Below are 19,205 nucleotides of genomic sequence, written 5' to 3' on the forward strand. Positions count from 1 at the left end.
GTTTCTAGTCCCTAGAACAGTGACTGGGACATAATAGGAGCTCGATAAATATTTTTTTTTTAATTTTTTTTCAACGTTTTTATTTATTTTTGGGACAGACAGAGACAGAGCATGAACGGGGGAGGGGCAGAGAGAGAGGGAGACACAGAATCGGAAACAGGCTCCAGGCTCCGAGCCATCAGCCCAGAGCCTGACGCGGGGCTCGAACTCACAGACCGTGAGATCGTGACCTGGCTGAAGTCGGACGCTTAACCGACTGCGCCACCCAGGCACCCCTCGATAAATATTTTTAATTAACTGGAAATTGGGCTGAAGATACACATTTAGTATTCATTGGTAAAAGTGATTAAAAGAAATGGTTTCCACCTCCCTAGTGAAGATAACCAATTAGAAATTAAAAGAAACTAGCCTTTAGTATATATGAATAGGGTGATTAAGAAAGTTATGCACAAATAGCAAGAGAACTACACTTTCTAAAGATAGATAATTGTGGAAAATAATAACCTTGCATGATGGATGCATAAGTCCAAAATTATAATAGATTAAGCCCTTTCTGAAATTGTTTTTCTATTACTGGACATTTAAACCATAAATGAATAAACGAACGTATAAACTCATCACATACATGCGTGTGAATGCGTAAACACACACACACACACACACACACACACACACACTCTTTTACTGATTAACATTGGAAGCGGGCAAAGTAGATGTGAGTCTAAAGCTGTAATGGGCAGTTCGGTTCTTTCTAAATGCCTTTGGTGGTAGCCAGGCAATTCAGAACACTGGAGCACAACTTCCCATTGTCATGCTGATCACCCATCAGCATCACATGGATTGGAACCTGTTAACTGTAGCTGCCTTCGCTCTCTTCCCTTACCTGTCCTTAACCTCAAGAGCAGGGCAAGGCAAAGGGGAGCAGGGAGCAAGGTAGGGGCTATATTGGAAAAGACAAGAAAGAAGTAGGCATTTTGTAATGTGTATAGTTGTTGAATCACTATGTAGTATACATGCGACTAATATAATTGTGTCAGCTATACTTTAATTAAAAAACTTTTTTAAGGAGGCAAAAATGTTCTGTTATCTCCCTGACTTCTTAGTGCTGCTTTCCATCATTCCCTTAGAATTTATTATCCTTATGTTGCTCAATAAGCATCCACTGTTACACTTCAGCCAAGTCTACCCTACTCCCAGGGGCCCTCAAAATTACTTCTTTCATATCTCCACTCACTTCTCACACCTCACTCCCAAATCCAAAAGAATTCCCATTCTCTGGTAGGAAAACTGTTTAATTAAACTATATTGCAGGGCACCTGGGGGGGCTTAGTTGGTTAAGCGTCCCACTTCGGCTCAGGTCATGATCTCACAGTTCGTGGGTTCAACCCCACGTCAGGCTCTGTGCTGACAGCTCAGAGCCTGGAGCCTGCTTCGGATTCTTTGTCTCCCTCTCTCTTTGCCACTTCCCTGCACTCTCTATCTCTCTCAAAAATAAACTTAAGAAAAAAATGTTTTTGAACTATATTGCCTTAAAGTTGTCTCCCTACCCCCACCAGAAGTCACCCCTGTAAACCTTCTCTAGGTGTTAAAAAGCCCTTAAGGAGTGACTTTCTCACTATTTATCTGAACCAGTAAAGAACTTTCCTGTGACAGCTTTTTGCTTTCCTTCCTAGGGGATTAAATAGAACCATAGCCAAAAAGTTCTAGGAATCAATCCCCACATTCAACTTTTAAGAAGTGGGAAAGGTAGATACGATGTACCCTAGAATAGTTGATTAGGTCATAATATCACCCTCTCCCAGTTATTCACAACAATTAAGCTTTTTTTTTTTTAATTTTATTGTGTTTTTTCACTTTTGAGAGAGAGAGAAAGAAGGCAGGCAAGCAGGGGAGGGGCAGAGAGTGAGGGAGAGAGAGAATCCTAAGCAGGCTCCTCTCCAGCATGATGTAGGGCTTGAACTAGCGAACCGTGAGATCATGACCTGAGCAGACACATAACCAACTCAGCCACCCAGGTGCCCCTAAGCATTTATTCTTAATTATCAGGGCACAATAGGGCCATGCATATTACTAAGTCAATATCAAATTAATTACTAAATTCTGCTTTCACTTGTACTTAATCCTGATTTATTTGTTGTTCATTAATATCATCACCTACTCTCAACTTAATAAGAGGCAGTATTGCTGGGGTGCCTGGATGGCTCAGTCAGTTGAGCATCTGGCTCTTGACTTTGGCTCAAGTCATGCTCTCATGGTTCCAGGGTTCGAGTCCCATATTGGGCTCTGTACTGATGGCATGGAGCCTGCTTGGGATTCTGTCTCCCTCTCTCTCTGCCTCTTCCCCACCCATAAGCACGCACGCACTATCTCTCAAAAATAAACGTTAAAAAAAAGGCAGTGTTGCTAAAAAGCACTTACCCGTGCTAAAATTAGTATATATAGTTAGAATATCTTGGTTTTAAAAGAATAAAAAAATTAAATCAACTATTGGAGTTATCTATGGGAACTCCAAACTTAGTAACTTCTAGGACTTTGTGTGCTTTGAAATCACATTTCTTTTTATTTATTTATTTTTTCAAGTTTATATATTTGGAGAGAGAGAATCCCAAGCAGGCTCCACGAGCCCAGCATGGGTTTCAATCTCACAAACTGTGAGATCATAACCTGAGCCGAAATCAAGAGTCAGACGCTTAACTGACTGAGCCACCTAGGCACCCCTGAAATCACATTTCTTTATGGTATTTGCTCTGGTTAGGAAACCTAATATTTGAATGTAGAATTTATGAATATTTGAAAGGGGATTGAAAAGCTACTAACTTTTGAGAAATCACAGATGTCTCAGATATATCTGGTGATAAACTTAAAAAAACATTATAATACTAGCTGAGATCAATGATACACAGCATCAGAGGGTTTTTGCCATTAATTGGGTAATCAAACTGCCACATTCTAAGAGGTTCCCTTTGGTTTAATATCTGCAATCTGGTTATCCTGTGACTCTGCTGTAGCTACTTCAGTACACAAATTACCATTCAACACTCTCCTATTCTCCCAGGTAGAGCTTGGCCAAAAGTTACTGTGAGGCAAGAAGAACTGTATTTGATAAACCTTTAGAACTTTGGTATATCAGATATATTTGCTATAGCTTGTGTACTTCCATACTTCTGCAATAACTTAGACTTCTAAAATGTGTTATTTGTTTCTTTTACAGGACAATGAAGGCCAAACAGCTCTACATTATGGTAAGATGTCTCTAACTTATTAATAACCATATTTGGAAGTTTTCTTTATTTGTTTATTTCAACTTTGTCCAGCCCTTTGTAGTGCTTGGAAAAAGGCCTGGACAGTTGGTACAGCCAGTGTGGAAAACAATGTGGAGGTTCCTCAAAAGATTAAAACTAGAATTACCATGTGATCCAGTAATTCCACTACTATATACTTACCCAAAGAAAACAAAAGCACTAACTAAAAAATATGCACCCCATGTAGACTGCGGCATTATTTACAATAGCCAAGATACAGAAGCAACCCAAGTGTCCACTATAGATGAATGGATAAAGAAGATGTGATGTGTATGTGTATATATATGTGTACACACACACACACACACACACACACACACACACAGAAATATTAGCCACAAAAAAAGAATGAGATCCTGCCCTTTGCAACAACATGGGTGAACCCAGAGGGTATTATGCTAAGTGAAATAAATCAGTCAGAGAAAGACAAATACTAGATTATTTCACTCGTTTAAGAATTTAAGAAACAGGGGCGCCTGGGTGGCTCAGTCGGTTAAGCGGCCGACTTCGGCTCAGGTCATGATCTCATGGTCCGTGAGTTCGAGCCCCGCGTTTGGCTCTGTGCTGACAGCTCAGAGCCTGGAGCCTGTTTCAGATTCTGTGTCTCCCTCTCTCTCTGCCCCTCCCATGTTCATGCTCTGTCTCTCTCTGTCTCAAAAATAAATAAGTGTTTAAAAAAAATTAAAAAAAAAAAGAATTTAAGAAACAAAACAAATGAACAAAGGAAAAAGAGACTCTTAAATACAGAGAACAAACTGGTGGTTGCCAGAGGGGAGGTGGGTGGGGGTGGGTGGGTGAAATGAATGAAGGGGATGAAGATTAAGACTGTACTTAATCTTGGTGAACACTGAGAAATATATAGTATTGTTGAATCATTATATTATATATCTGAAACTAATATAACACTGTATGTTAATTATACTTTAAAATAAAAATAGATTTAAAAGGAAAGTGTCTAGCACTAGCAGAGACACAGTAATTTTTTGTTTAGAAACAGATTAATAACCTCCACAGTTGGAGGTATATTAAAATTCTGTGGGAACATTCATAGTAAATAGAGCATTTCTATACCGTCAACAGAAAGGGAGCCTCCTCCAGTCCACCTTTGAAAATTCATTCTTTCATTCTCAGTACTCTCAGTGACAAGTGAGATACTAATCATTGTCACTCTAGGAGCTACAGTCTCTCCTAAAAGATATACTTTCTTGATGTAACTGAAGTAAAGAAAAACAGATTTGAATTTGTAACTAATTTCACCTGCTGATTACCTTAGTCAAGTAATCTTCACTTAACTAACTAATCTATAAAATAGAGGTTAATCTGTAAGATGCAAATAATATGGCTCTTAAAGAGTACTGGGTAAATTCAGTGAGATAAAAGATATTTTGTAAATAAAGCACTTACTAAAAGGATTCCTACTTTTATTCTATTTGGCTGTGTATATGGTTGAATAAAACACAGCCATCAATATTTAAACTAGATTAAGGATCAACCCCCTTCATACTTTTGGGGACAGAATACATTAGGCTCTTTTGCCACTTTTGGCCATCCTGGACCACCATTCAATAATAAATGGCTCAGATGCCCCTGGACATTTCTGTCCACTGCTTATTAGCATTTGCTTGGATGTCAGGAACCTCACTGAATAGTCTAGGAGTCTAAACTATTGGGCTAGCTGTTAATGCTAACTATATTTTTCAACCTGATAATGAAGGGTGAAATATCACCAAATGCATGCCCCTAACTTGGGTACCAAAACCAGTGCAAAAAAGGAAAATTTGAGTCAGTCTCACTTTTGAACATATATGTAAAAATCCTAAATGAAATATTAGCAAATTATATTCATCAGTGTATTTTTTAAAGCTGTGACAAAGTTGAATTTATCTTAGGAATTCAAAGAAGATTTAACAGTTCAAACATTTATCAATGTAGTTTGCCACGTTAACAAATTAGTTGAAAAACCGTTTGGTCAAATCAGATGCAGAAAAAGCAATTGAGAAAATTCAGTACTCAGAATGCAATATAAAGAAACTTATAGAGAAAAGTAATTAAGACCCCAGGCTCTTAAGCCGGACTTCTGGGTTCAAATTCTAGTCCTACTCCTGAACTTGGACAGATTATTTAACTTCAATGTACTTGTTTACTCATGGTGAAATAGGAATAATAATAACCTGAAAGATATATTATGAACATGTAATAGGCTAATCTATGTGAAGTGCTTAGGACAAAGTTGGACACCTTGAAGGCACTCAGTAGTGTTAGCTAATATGATTGTTCATGAGATAAATTCCTAATAAACTACAAATGCAAGGAAATTTCTATGGCCTGATTAAATTATACATTATAAACCTAGTGCAAATATTACTGAAGATGAAATATTTGAAGCATTTCCTTTAAAATCAGGAATAGGAAAAAGATGCCTACCAAAACTAATTTTCTTGGGGCACCTGGGTGGCACAGTTGGTTGAGCGTCCGACTTCGGCTCATGGTTTGTGAGTTCAAGCCCCACCTCGGGCTGGGTGCTGATAGCTCAGAGCCTGGAGCCTGCTTCGGATTCTGTGTCTCCCTCTCTCTCTGCCCCTCCCCCACTTGTGCTCTGTCTCTCAAAAATGAATAAATGCAAAAAAAAATTTTTTTTAATCAAAAAAACTAATTTTCTTTAATATTGTATTGGAACCCTAGATTACACAGAAAGAAATGTAAAAGAAATAAAAAGTATATGGGATGGATAAAAAGAAACAAAGTCATCATTAATCTCAAACAATATAAGTAGTTACATAGAAATTCAAGAGACTCTATAGTCAAATTATTAAAACTCATACAGTTTCAGGGTGCCTAGGTAGCTTCGTCAGTCAGGCATCCAACTCTTGATTTCGGCTCAGGTCATGATCTCACAGTTCATGGGTGCAAGCCCCACATTGGGCTCCATGCCAGCAGTGCAGGGCCTGCTTGGGATTTTCTCTCTCCCTCTCTCTCTACACTTCCCAACTCGCATGCACACTCTCTCTTTCAAAGTAAAAAATAAACCTAAAAAAATAAAACCAGGGGCGCCTGGGTGGCGCAGTCGGTTAAGCGTCCGACTTCAGCCAGGTCACGATCTCATGGTCCGTGAGTTCGAGCCCCGCGTCGGGCTCTGGGCCGATGGCTCGGAGCCTGGAGCCTGTTTCCGATTCTGTGTCTCCCTCTCTCTCTGCCCCTCCCCCGTTCATGCTCTGTCTCTCTCTGTCCCAAAAATAAATAAACGTTGAAAAAAAAAATAAATAAATAAAAATTAAAAAAAAATAAAAATAAAAAAAATAAAACCAGTACATTTTAGCAAAGATGCTGCATACAAAATAAGATTTTTTTTAATTACATTCTTTTTGTTTTAAATATAGAACTAGACTTTTTTTTCTTAAGTTTATTTATTTATTTTGAGAGAGAGAAAATCGCAACGTGGGGCTCCATCTCACAAACCATGAGATCGTGACCTCAGCCAAAATCAGTCAGATGCTTAACCAACTGAGCCACCCAGGTGCTCCTAATTGCATTCTTAAACATTAGCATAAAAAGTTAGAAAGTAAGGGCACCTGGGTGGCTCAGTTGGTTAAGTGTCTGACTTCAGCTCAGGTCACAATCTCACAGTTCATGAGTTGGAGTCCTGAGTCAACCTCTGTGCTGGCAGCTCAGAACCTGGAGCCTGCTTCGAATTCTGTGTCTCCCTCTCCCTCTGCCCCTCCCCACTTGCGCGTGCGCGGTCTGAAAAATAAATAAACATTTAAAAAAAATTTTTTTAAGATAGGAAATAAATTTTAAAGAACTAAGCCCTGGGCAAGCACAGGTAAGAGATAGGGACTCCCTTATTCTGCCCAGGATCCCATCATGAAATGGGGTCTTTGATGTGGTGCACTGAGAATATTGAGGCCCTGATCACCCTTGCCCTGACTTGAGAGGTGGTGGTTCCATACCAGGACCGCAAGGCCATGTATCCCCTCACTGCTACCAGCACCAACTCCTAGAGCCAGGGAGGGAGGGGATCACTCAAGAGAAGCTTGCTGTTATCCACATTCCTAGCTCCAGAGTCTGGCTCAGAGATTTTGCCCGCGGTGGGTGGAGGGGTAGAGAAAGCTATAAAACAGCCCCTAATCTCTTCCCAAAGGAACTGACTTCATTTACAACAGAGCCTGGAGAAGTTCAAGGCTAAGGGTCCTCTCAAGAATAGTAGAGAGAATGGGAGAATGCTACAGCTGGGAGGAGCCTTCATGAGTCAGAACAAATATCAAACACTGACCTTTAAAGAAGCCATGATTTGATTGGGCTGGTTTGTAGGACAATTTGTCCTGGTTGAGTGTTTTTCTTTGAGCACTCTGAATATGTTATCCCACTGTGTTCTGACCTTGAATATCTATATAATACAGAAGGAATCTGTATCTATAATCTATATCTAGCAGAGCTGTCTTTCAAAAATTAAGATGGAATAAAACCTTTCCCAGATAAACAAAAACTGAATTTGTTGCTAGCAGACCCACCTGACAAGAAATACTAAAGCAGAATATTCAGACTGAAAGCAAATGACCCAAAAGATAATTCAGATCCACATGAAAAAAACAGAGAGCACTCATAAATATATATGTAATTGTAAAAGGCCATATAAATGCATATTTTTTCTCCTTTCTTTCCTTAACTGATTTTAACAAGTGATGTCTAAATAATATGTATATAATGTATTATTGAGCCCACAGCCTATAGAAGTATAATATATTTGCCAGTAACAGCACAAGGGAGATGGATGAGAACAAAGTTATAATGGGCTAAGGAAATGACTACAGATGTTAAAGTAACTATAATAATGTATTGTTAGATTTGTAATATTAATTTATAAAACAGGTAAAACATTACTACCACCAAAAGAGGGAAAATGGAATAGAAGTATATGGGAGTAATGTTTCTACATATCACTGGAACTAAGCCAAGTATAAAGCCAAAGCTGAACTTAAAATGTATGTGGTAAACCCTAGAGCAACCATTAAAGAAAAAACTCAAAACAGACAATTCAAAAATAATAGTTGGAGATTCCAGCACCCTACTTTCAGTAATGGGTAGAACAACTAGACAAAAGGTAAACAAAGAAATGGAAGACATGAACAACACTATGAACCAACTAGATCCAAAAGACATCTATGAAACACTCCATCCAACAACAGAATATATATTCTTGTCAAGTGCACCTAGAGTGTTCTTCAGGATAGACAATATGCAGGCCATGAAACAACCTCAGTAAATTTAGAGGAATAGAAATAATGGAATGTATGTTCTTAATGGAACAATGGAATGAAATTAGATATCAAGACTTGAAAACTCACAAGTATAAGGAAACTAAACAACAGATTCCTAAATAACCAGTGGGTCAAGGAGGAGGAAGTCAAAAGAGAAATCAGAAAATACTTTGAGATGAATGAAAATAAAGATAGCACATGCCAAAATTTATGGAGTGCAGCTAACTCAGTGCTCACAGAGAAATTTATAGCTGTAAATGCCTATGTTAAGAAAGAAGAAAAATCTCAAATTAGTAACCTGATCTTCCACCTTAAGATACTAGAGAAAGAATAGCAAACAAAGCCTAAAGAAAACAGAAAGAATAATGGAGATTAAAGTAGAAATAAATGAAATAGAGAATAAGAAACAAAACAGATGAACATATGGGAGAAAAAAAAAAAAGAAAAAAGAGAGGGAGGGAAGCAAACCATAAGAGACTCTTAACAATGGAGAACAAACTGAGGGTTACTGGAGGGGAGGTGGGTGGGGGTGGGCTAAATGGGTGATGGGCATTAAGGAGGGCACTTGTTATGATGAGCACTGGGTATTATATGTTAAGTGATGAATCACTGAATTCTACTCCTGAAAGCAATGTTATACTATATGTTAACTAACTAGTATTCAAATAAAAATTTGAAAAAAAGAAAAAGAAAAAAAGAACTATCTTCCCCATAAAAAGAAAAAGAAAAGAAAGAAAAGAAAGAAAGTCAACAAACTAAAAATCAGTTCTTTGAAGCAAAAGAACCAGCTGGTCAACCCACAGAATCATTAAAAATAATGCATTGCCATATTTAAGCCACCAGACATTTTGAGTGGTTTGTTATACAACAGCAAATAACCAAACAACTCACCCCACACACATAAATCAATTTTAGGTGAATTGAATACATATATAGAGAAAAGCAAAATTATAAACTTTTAGATGAATAGAGTAAGGAATGGTTTCTTAACACTCGAAAGTACAAATCATAATTTAAACTATGATAGTACATTAAAATTTTAAACTTCTGTTAAACAAAAGATAGTATGAGCAAAGTAAAAATGCAAGGCAAAGACTGGGAGAGTATCTTTAAAATGCAAATAACCTGCCTAAGATCATTATTCAGAATATATAAAGAACATCTACTCAGCTAATAAGAAGGACAATCAAATGGAAAAATAGAACCTGAAAAATGGGTAGTGCACAAATAGGAAGAGCCAGATATCAAATAAACAGCAAAAGATGCTCAAACCCCCCTCATAACTGTCAAGAACTAGGAGTAATCTGAGATTATACTCTGCTTGCAAATTAACAAGTTAGCCCGACAGTTTCATGGATTCTGGCAAAAGACACCAGACTATTATTCACAGCACAGCCAGCAGCATGAGCTTTACGTTTGTGTCATTGCCTTTTGAGTCCCATAGGAGCAACGCAGAGAAGCCCAGACAGATACTACACACATAGTGTATCGTCTCTTAAATCTTAACCTTAAGGAACTCTAGTCTGTCAAAGTGAGCTGCAAGCAAGTCTGCCCAGCTGTGGCTCCAGAGAACGAGTTCTCTTCATTACACTGGACAGTAAGCAAACCTACCCTCTACTCTGGAAGGAAACACCACCTCTGTTGTCCTAGGCTGTTCACTCTGCAGACATCCTCGATAAGATAGTCTGGAACAAAAGCTGTCATTACCATTGCTCTCAAGAGGTGCCGTACCATGAAGAGTCCTTTGAAGAACTGTAATCAGAGAGTACAGATTATAACATGTAGATATGTTTTCACACTGGTGAGATTGGCACCAGGCAGACACCTACAAGTATTGTAGTGGGATGTGGAACAACAAGAGCGTGCATACTTGCTGAGTGTCACCTGTCACAACCACTGGAGATCAGTTTGGTGAGATCTAGTGAAACTGAGGGTCCGCATCCCCTACAGCCCAACAGTTCCACTTCTGTTTATATGCCCTAGCAATACTCCTGAACGTGTTTGTAGTGAGACATGATTAAGAGCATTTATTGCAGCATTATTTGTAATAGCCAAAAATTTGTTTTATTAGCCTTTATATTCCTCTGTATGCCATACTTAAAATATGTGTTAATTGAAATTACATATATACACATATACTTAGATACAGACATATATACTTTATGTTACCAAATGCCTTTGAAAGGGGTACCATTAAAAACATACTTACACATTTTCACATTTTGTAAATGAGGAAACCAAAGCTGCAAGAAGTTAATAAACTTACCTAAGTGAGCTAGAAATTTAAACCCACATCTTTAGATTTCCTAGGAGAGGAGAGAAAAACAAATCCCTCCTGTGCCTCTTCCCACAGCACTCCTCACTCACTCCTCTGACACATTGATAATTCTGTCGCTTACATCCTCTAACATCACCAAGAGCTGGCTATTCTAAACCCTAATTTTCCACCCAGAAGAAAACTTTTCTTAGCTGCGTCCACAGCTGTGATCGCAATCTGGGACAACCAGGCATAGGTCAAACAGCCACAGGTCATCAGAAAGGGGAAAGAAAAAACTTCTCAGTGATTGTGAGGCTTTCAGGGCAAAATCCCGGCTACCCCTTTTTCCTGATGCCTGACTTCAAACAGCAAACTTCTTTTACGCCAGAATATTTGCCATTAGATCTGGAGTTCACTGCTCTGCTTAAAGAGACAGCCCCTGCCAGGGCATCCACATGCTCTGCTAAATCCGTTCTTTCATTCCCACGTTTCTTCTCTCATCCACTCATTTGGTTATGTTTAGTGCCTTCTCTATGGTATGTGTTGTGCTTTCCTTTCATTTCTCCATCCAGAAACTGTAGAAACAGTTAAGGCAGACTGAATGTACCCTTGAGAATGTAGATGAGTCACTCTGTCACCCCTAGTTAACCATTAGAGGTAAATGCCTCTGTGGATGTGGGAATGTGTCCAATTAAGTTTGATATATGCAAAATGCATTTCTACATAGCAACAGGTTTGGAATTTTCCAAAGGTCTTTGGACCTTTGCTATATTTTATTTATGTACTAATATGGAAAAATCTCTAAGATACATTGTTAATTAAGTGGAAGGATTAAGATGCAGAATAGTGTATATCGTGTGCTACCATGAATATATCTGTACATATTTGCTAATAACTGCATAAGATATCGCTGGAAGGATACACAGAGAGTCAGTGTTGGTTGCCTAAGGGAAGAGGAACTGTGAGGCTAGAGTACTAGCATAGGATAAAAAGGTCTTCCTATAAACCCTTTAATAATTTCTCTATTTGGAGATAGATAGATAGATAGATAGATAGATAGATAGATAGATATTACCTGTTTGAAAATTACATTTAAATTATTTTATTTATGTATTTTATATTTATTTTTTAAATATTTGAGAGAGCATGAGCAGGGGAGGGGTAGAGAGAGAGAAAGAGAATCTCAAGCAGACTCGGTGCTGACAGCATGAATTCTGATGCTGTGCTCAAACTCACGAATGGTGAGACCATGACCTGAGCCGAAATCAAGAGTTGGCTGCTTGGGGTGCCTGGGTGGCTCAGTCGGTTAAGTGTCTGCCTTCAGCTCAAGTGATGGTCTCACGGTTTGTGAGTTCAAGCCCCATGCCGGGCTCTGTGCTGACAGCTCAGAGCCTGGAGCCTGCTTTGGATTCTGTGTCTCCATATCTCTCTGCCCCTCCCCGGCTCACTCTCTCTCTCTCTCTCTCTCTCTCTCTCTCTCACAAAAATAAACAAACATATAAACATTTGGGGCACCTGGGTGGCCCAGTAGGTTTAGTGCCTGACTTTGGCTAAGGTCATGATCTCATGGTTCGTGAGTTCAAACCCCATATCGGGCTCTGTGCTGACAGCTCAGAGCCTAGAGCTTGCTTCAGATTCTGTGTCTCCTTCTCTCTCTGCCCTTCCCTGACTCATGCTCTCTCTCTCTCTTCTCTCTCTCTCTCTCTCTGTGTGTGTGTCTCAAAAATAAAAATAAAAACATTACAAAAAATTTTGAAAATAATCAAACATTTTAAAAATTTCAAAAAAAAAAGAGTTGGATGCTTAACCAACTGAGCCACGCAGACACCTCTAAATTTAAATTATTTTAAATCACAATATCATAGGCTCTATTAGTACTGTGAATATCACTTACCTTTTTAATTATATTTCATTCGTTCGTATTTTTGAGTACTTACTAGTTGCTAGATAAAATATACCAAACATCCTTTTAGAGGTTAAAGGATGTCCCCAGACTTTAGGTGTCTTCAACTCTCACCCAATATACAAGGATGTGGTAACCATAGTGGTAAGTGTGTGAGCTAACACTATCTAATTTGGGAAAACTTCAGGTTTGGGTTTCAATGCCACCAAACCCTGGAAATGATACATCTTGAATGAGAAATAATGAGGAGTTAGAACTGAAACCTGCACATAAACCAGGACATTCAAAGGGCTATACCCTCAGTTAAAAAATAATAATAGTAATAATTACATTAGAAAAAGTCGCCCTACCTGTAAGAAAGGAAGACAAAGCAGCTTATTTGCCAGATACCAAAATCTAGGTGGGGAAAAAAAAAAGTCCCCATCTCATGCGAGTTTGGGTTTAATTTATACTCTGATTATTTCAGAAATCCTCAAGTCAATAAATTAACATAATAAGTGTCTAGACAGGTTACCCATGAGGGATCTGGCAAAAGCAAATGCTAAACTTCTCTTGAGGGACACATCCTCAACCAGGATGGCACAAAATTCCTATACAAAGAAGCCCTGCTGAAAATGAGCTTACAGTCCAAAATTACAAAATATACTTAAGTGATTGTCAGTAGACATAATAAACCTCACGATTAGACTTTGAAGAACTTGAATAAAACTACTAGATAGAAATTATCAGAATAAGTTTATATAAAATCAATGGATGAAAAACCTAAGAATAAGACATTCAAAAAAAGAACAGGGAGATTCAAAAGAGAACCAAATGAACTTCAATAAATAAAAAAATACAGAAATTTTATAGTGGATAGTTTAAAGTGCAGAATTGGCACAGGTTTAAAAAAATGGTGAACTGAGAAGTGCCTGGGTGGCTCAGTTGGTTAAGTGTTTGACTCTCACGGTTTGAGTCCTGCATCTGGCTCCACACTATAAGTGCAGAGCCTGCTTTGGAATTCTCTCCCCCTGTCACCACCCGCCGCCCCTCCCCTGCTTGTGCACTCTGTCTCACTCTCACTCTCTCTCTCTCTCTCAAAATAAATAGACCTTTTAGAAAATGGTGAACTGAGGGGCGCCTGTGTGGCTCAGTTGGTTGAGCTTCCGACTTCGGCTCAGGTCATGATCTCATGGCTCCTGAGTTCGAGCCCCGCATCAGGCTCTGTGCTGACAGCTCAGAGCCTGGAGCCTGCTTCAGAGTCTGTGTCTCCCTCTCCCTCTGCCCCTCCCCTGCTCACACTCTGTCTCTGTCTCTCTCAAAAATAAATAAACATTAAAAAAATTTTTTTAAAGAAAATGGTGAACTGAAAGATAGTTCTAAATGGCAACACAGAAGATAAATGAAAATGTGGAAGAGACATTGAGTGTAAAATAATAAAGTCTAGCATTTTTAAGTAAGAGTTCCAGAAGGAGAAAGTAGGTAAGAATCGATACTTGAAGATACATTTACTGATAATTTCAATAATTGATAAAACACTCTAATCTTCAGATTCGGGAATTATGAGACCTGATCAGGTAAGGTAGTCATCCAATGGAATACTATACAGCAATAAAAAAGAACTATAACCACATGCAACACCTTGGATGAATCTCACAAACATACTGTTAAGTTCAAATTGCCAGATACAAAAGAGTACATACTGTATGCATCCATTTGTATAAAGGTCAAAAACAGGAAAAATTCATCTCCAGCAGTAGTAAACAGGATAATGGTTACCTTGAAGAAATGGGTAGGTAGTATTTAGAAGGGGTTAACAGGGCAGCAGTGTTCCTGAGATTCAAATAATGATCTGATTCTTGATCTATGTGCTGGTTACATGGATGATATCATCTTAAGAAAATTTGTATAGATGATTTTGGTGTTCTTCTCTATTTAACTTATATATACTCTAACAAAATATTCACACACAAAAAGCCCTCCAAACCCAAACAGACATAAGGTGGTGGTGGTACTGTTTTCATATATGTAATCTCTTGACCTTTCCAACAAATGTTGGAGGTAAGCCTTGTTTTCATACATTTGCAAATGGACAAACTGAAGTCTAGAGGGGTCAAGTGACCTTGACAGGGTAATTCAAGTGTAGTAGCAGAGCCAAGACACTTGTCCAGGTCTTCTGACTCCAATTCCAATCATGTTTTCATAATTTCATAAAAAATTACAGTCCTGGTATCCTTTTAAAGCAGACATTATTTTCTGAAAGATAGTCTTTTACAGAAATAAAATAAATGAAAATTCTTTATCATTGGTCACCTAAGACAGTGCATCAAGGCTATTTTTCAGAGCTGTACTTTATCAATATCTGTGTCCATCCATGTGCTTTTATATTCTTCTTTCTGTTCACTGAGAGTTTAGACATTAATAAAAATTATCTCTGATTTAGGAATCCTGCCGAAAATTGATCTAGTAAAACAACCTCCATTTCTCTCTCTCTCAGGTTATATTATTCATTGCATAAAAAACAAAACAAATACCATGTATATTATAATCAAGATAATTAAGCACTAAGATAATGTCATTAGTTAAGAGGTTTTGGCGTTACAAATATATAAAACTAAAATATTCTGACAACTCAGGAATATTTCATGAAATTAATATTTTAAGTTTAATTAATAATCACTTATAGGAGTGATTCATCTTTAATTAAGATTTTTTACCAGGTCACTAGACTTCTGCCACTTTTTGAGGTCATCAAAACAGAGTTGGACATGTATTAATAATTACTGTTTATTAAACACTGTGTGCTAGGGAATCTGCTGGACATATTTTATCCATTTAGTCAGTAGTATTTAACCTTTTTTATTTAATAGGTACTCCATAGCTATTTTTTTATTTGATTTGATTTGATTTTAGGATCCTTAACCTGTTTGGGGAACTTTCATAAAACTGTACGTAACTGTAAGTTAAATCAGTAAGTGCAGACAATGTTAGGGATGTCTTGGGGGCTTAGCTATTATTTTTTATGAATTACAGTTTGGCTTGACAGCTGTCCTTGTGTTGACAGCTCTTCTGATTATAGCAGTTGTCAAACTCCATCCTTAAGCAGGTTGTAAATCCTGGCTTCTTCCGATTAAAACTGGGTCAGAGCCAATGGCAGGTTAACTCGAGGCCAGTATCCTACTACTGTATGTCCTCACTAGTTCATTTTAAATGGGTTTTGCAAAGCACCGTTCTAAAACCCATATTTGCCTCTGTTTAACTTTGGTGTTTTTTAATCTTCACATACCGGTCCTCCTGTTGTTTTGTGATTAAACATGGTTCTTGCTGAAGAGTATATTAGTGTAAGTGTGGTCTTCCTTGTAAATGGCCTGTTAGCCTTCCCCTCCTCTCCCTCCACTGGGAATACTAACATCATTGCGTCTGTGTCTCCCAGGGGAAATCAAGGCTTTTCCTTGCACGTGCAGTCATGTGATTTCAGAGTGGGCAGGCTTTGTATCCTCATGAGCCCTCGGTCTTCCACGTAAAGCACCATCTGTTCTGTTCCTTCCACACTGTTACAGGGCAGTGGGAGGAGGCATTAGAGTGAAAATAAATAAAATAAAAAAGGAAAGAAATTCATCATCAAAACCCTGAGGATTAATGGAGTCAGAAGGCTCACTGCTCTGAATGAAAATTCATCTTCACCTGTGCCAGTGTCAGGGCTGCCTCTATGGCACTTGACAAATAGAGGTTCCCAGGGTACCATAAATTCAGCAACCGTTCTAATCCCTGTAGACTTGCTCAAGCTTTTCTGAGACAGGCTTATGACTGTTTTTGTATTTCCCAGCACATTGTGGGCACCAATATATCCCCTCATTAATTTGGTAAAATGTTAGCACCCTTCCCCTCTCTCATCTTCTTTGCCTTTGTCCATTTTGAGGGGATGGGAAGCTCACACATTTCTGAAAGATGACTCTGCTTTGTGAATTGTTCTTTACTTGAAGATGCCAAAGGCGGAGAATCAATTAACTAATGAATTTTGAGCAAATACCAAGTTCCCAGCACTGTGCTAGATGGAGAAGAGAATATAACAAAGGACGTAATCAAGTAGCTCACCAACTAGGTGGGGGTACAAACCGTATTTTTTTAAACTATTGTTGGGCACCTATATTTGCCAGTTGGCTCTGTGCGAAACAAAGGTAATTGATGATTACCAAATCAACGGTGCATCTCCAAGAAGTGTGTGTCTTCCTCCTACAAGGATAAGGCTCACCTGTATGGTTTCCTCTTGTCTTTTAAACCAGTCTTCCTCTTCCCTTCCCTTTTTTCTATTACAACTTCCTGATTCCTTGTGCTCATATCAGTCTGTCTTTGCATAAATCCCAGGCATTTGTTAATAATTAACTCATTTTCCTTATGGACACCATATCCCTCACTCTGAAAGACTATTCTGCAACCCTGAAATTCCTAATTTACTCTTTTTTGTTTCCTTTTTTTTTTTTTAAGTAGGCTCTACACCCAGTGTGGAACTTGAACTCATGACCCCCAAGATCAAGAGTCGCGTGCTCTACCTACTGAGCCAGCCAGGTTCCTCCTGAACTTCCTGATTTAAACCTCACTTTACAGTTAGACTTGGGCTAAAATTTCACTCATATTTGTTAGGTTAGGGGATTATTATGTAGCCTGCTTAGCCTTTTCTCAGCTGGTTGGCTGTGGTCCTTTAGATGTGGAACTTAAAAATTTAAGCTCTATTCCTGGGTTAGTACTCATATGTTATATCCTATCTCACTGTTGGGAAAGTCGTTTCATTATATGCCATGTATGAAATTAATGCTCCTTTGTCTGAGATGGCCAGCTTAGTGTCTTCAGCCATAGTACACATCTACTTAGCCTTGATCTTCATGCTTAGGAGCCTTAAGTATTGGGTTAGATTTGTGCCAAGTGTAATCTGACAGATTGTGGTAGTTATTATCCTGTATTACAGATTTATACACTAGGAAATTTATTCCTCTGATCCTGCTTTAAAAGTTCCAATTTTAAAACCTAACTAAGTGTTTCGTACAATAAGTTGAGACTGATAGCTGCGGCAAAAAGGTTAAATGATTATTTCTCAAAATATAAATGTCATGTAGCTAGTTCTATACCGGATAAATATCTCTTCTCACAACTACTTGATACTAGGCAGTGTGTCTTTAACTTTGTTATATGTTATAAGAGACTGCCTTCCATTGGAATCCAACCTGGTGTACAGTGATTCATGGTAAAACCATTCGCAAATGTGAAACTAAAATCTTCATTATATTATTTGTATATTATTTGAGGGACATCACTTTAAATTCTTGAAGGGATATTGTATTCCTACATACTTTCTGTTGAATCCTGGGCATGGTGGGATATTCTGTCTCCGCCTTCCTCCCTGTCTGTGGCATACCATAACAAAATACAATCTCAGCCCATTAATACCTGTCCCAGGACTGGACTAGGCAGTTCTTGCCTTTTTCTCCCTTTTCTCCTACTCTCTATGTATTATTCATTCATCCATCAAATGTTAATTTAACATTTATAATCCTGGTAGCTTTCTAAGAAATCCCACACCACTGAAGACAGAGATAGGGTTCTCAAATGGTCTGATTTTAGCTCAGAATAAATTCTCCTCTCCATCTCTATTCACTTAGCACCACCTCTGAGCCTGTGTTATTATGTAGAGATTGGTGCCCGAGTGAAGCTGTCCCAAGGATATAACTCATCACAACCTGGTTTTGGCTGTTGGTTCTATGCCATCGAACAGCACATAGCAGGGGGGCCGGAGCTGGAAACGCCCACCAGCAGAGGAAAGAGTCAAGGAGCCAGAGAAACTATCTGAGTAACAATAAAGAGCAAAAGAAGAAATATCACTACCAAATCATTTAAAACCAAACTCCTGTAGAGTTCTATTTCCACTTAAGATATAGAAAACTGTAAGAGAACAATGCTCCCATCCTAACAAGAAGAAAAGGATAGATAATCTACAAAGATTGTTAATTTCTTGAGCCCATCAGATAGCAGAGGTTGCATGGCAGCAAAGTAAACTGGATTCCAAAGGATGACAGTCCCCCACAAGACACACAAACTGTTTCGCCTTCAGTGGAGCACCTAAGGAGGAAGCAGCCACCATAAACACTGGTAAGAAAACAGCTAAAATCGACAGATTCTTAAAGTGAGTTAGTCTGACATTCTAGAGTAACAGGGAGCCTCAGACCCAAGAGGAATCCTCATTCACATGCTCTTTGCCATAAACTGGGAGAACCATAAGAGGAACTGAGAACAGAGAGAGCCCTTCCCAGTGACACACAGGCATGAAACCCTGCCATTTCCCTGGATTCTTATTTCATACAAAGCAAAATGCTTAAGACCCTCAGGAAGAGCAGAAAACTTTTCTGTCCTCTTCTCTTTTCCCCAGGCTCAGGCAGATATCCACTGCTTTTGAAGGAGGAGTAAAAGCAAAATCTGTCTGCCACTCGGGAAGGACAGGGAACCCTACACTGACACCA

General features: G+C 38.5%; 1 protein-coding gene across 2 annotated transcripts in view; it reads left to right on the forward strand.

Moving 5' to 3' along the window:
* Window positions 1–19,205, forward strand: part of ACBD6 (acyl-CoA binding domain containing 6) — a 205,634-nt gene that overhangs the window by 175,523 nt on the left and 10,906 nt on the right. The window contains exons 7-8 of one of the 2 annotated variants that reach the window (XM_030302222.1): window positions 3,212–3,242; window positions 15,610–15,644. In XM_030302222.1, coding sequence (XP_030158082.1) covers window positions 3,212–3,242; window positions 15,610–15,644 — 66 coding nt within the window. The remainder of the gene's footprint in view (window positions 1–3,211; window positions 3,243–15,609; window positions 15,645–19,205) is intronic. The other variant, XM_030302221.1, reaches the window with a different exon arrangement.

Source organism: Lynx canadensis, chromosome F1, assembly GCF_007474595.2.
Source record: "Lynx canadensis isolate LIC74 chromosome F1, mLynCan4.pri.v2, whole genome shotgun sequence".
In the NCBI taxonomy this organism is placed as follows: Eukaryota; Metazoa; Chordata; class Mammalia; order Carnivora; family Felidae; genus Lynx; species Lynx canadensis.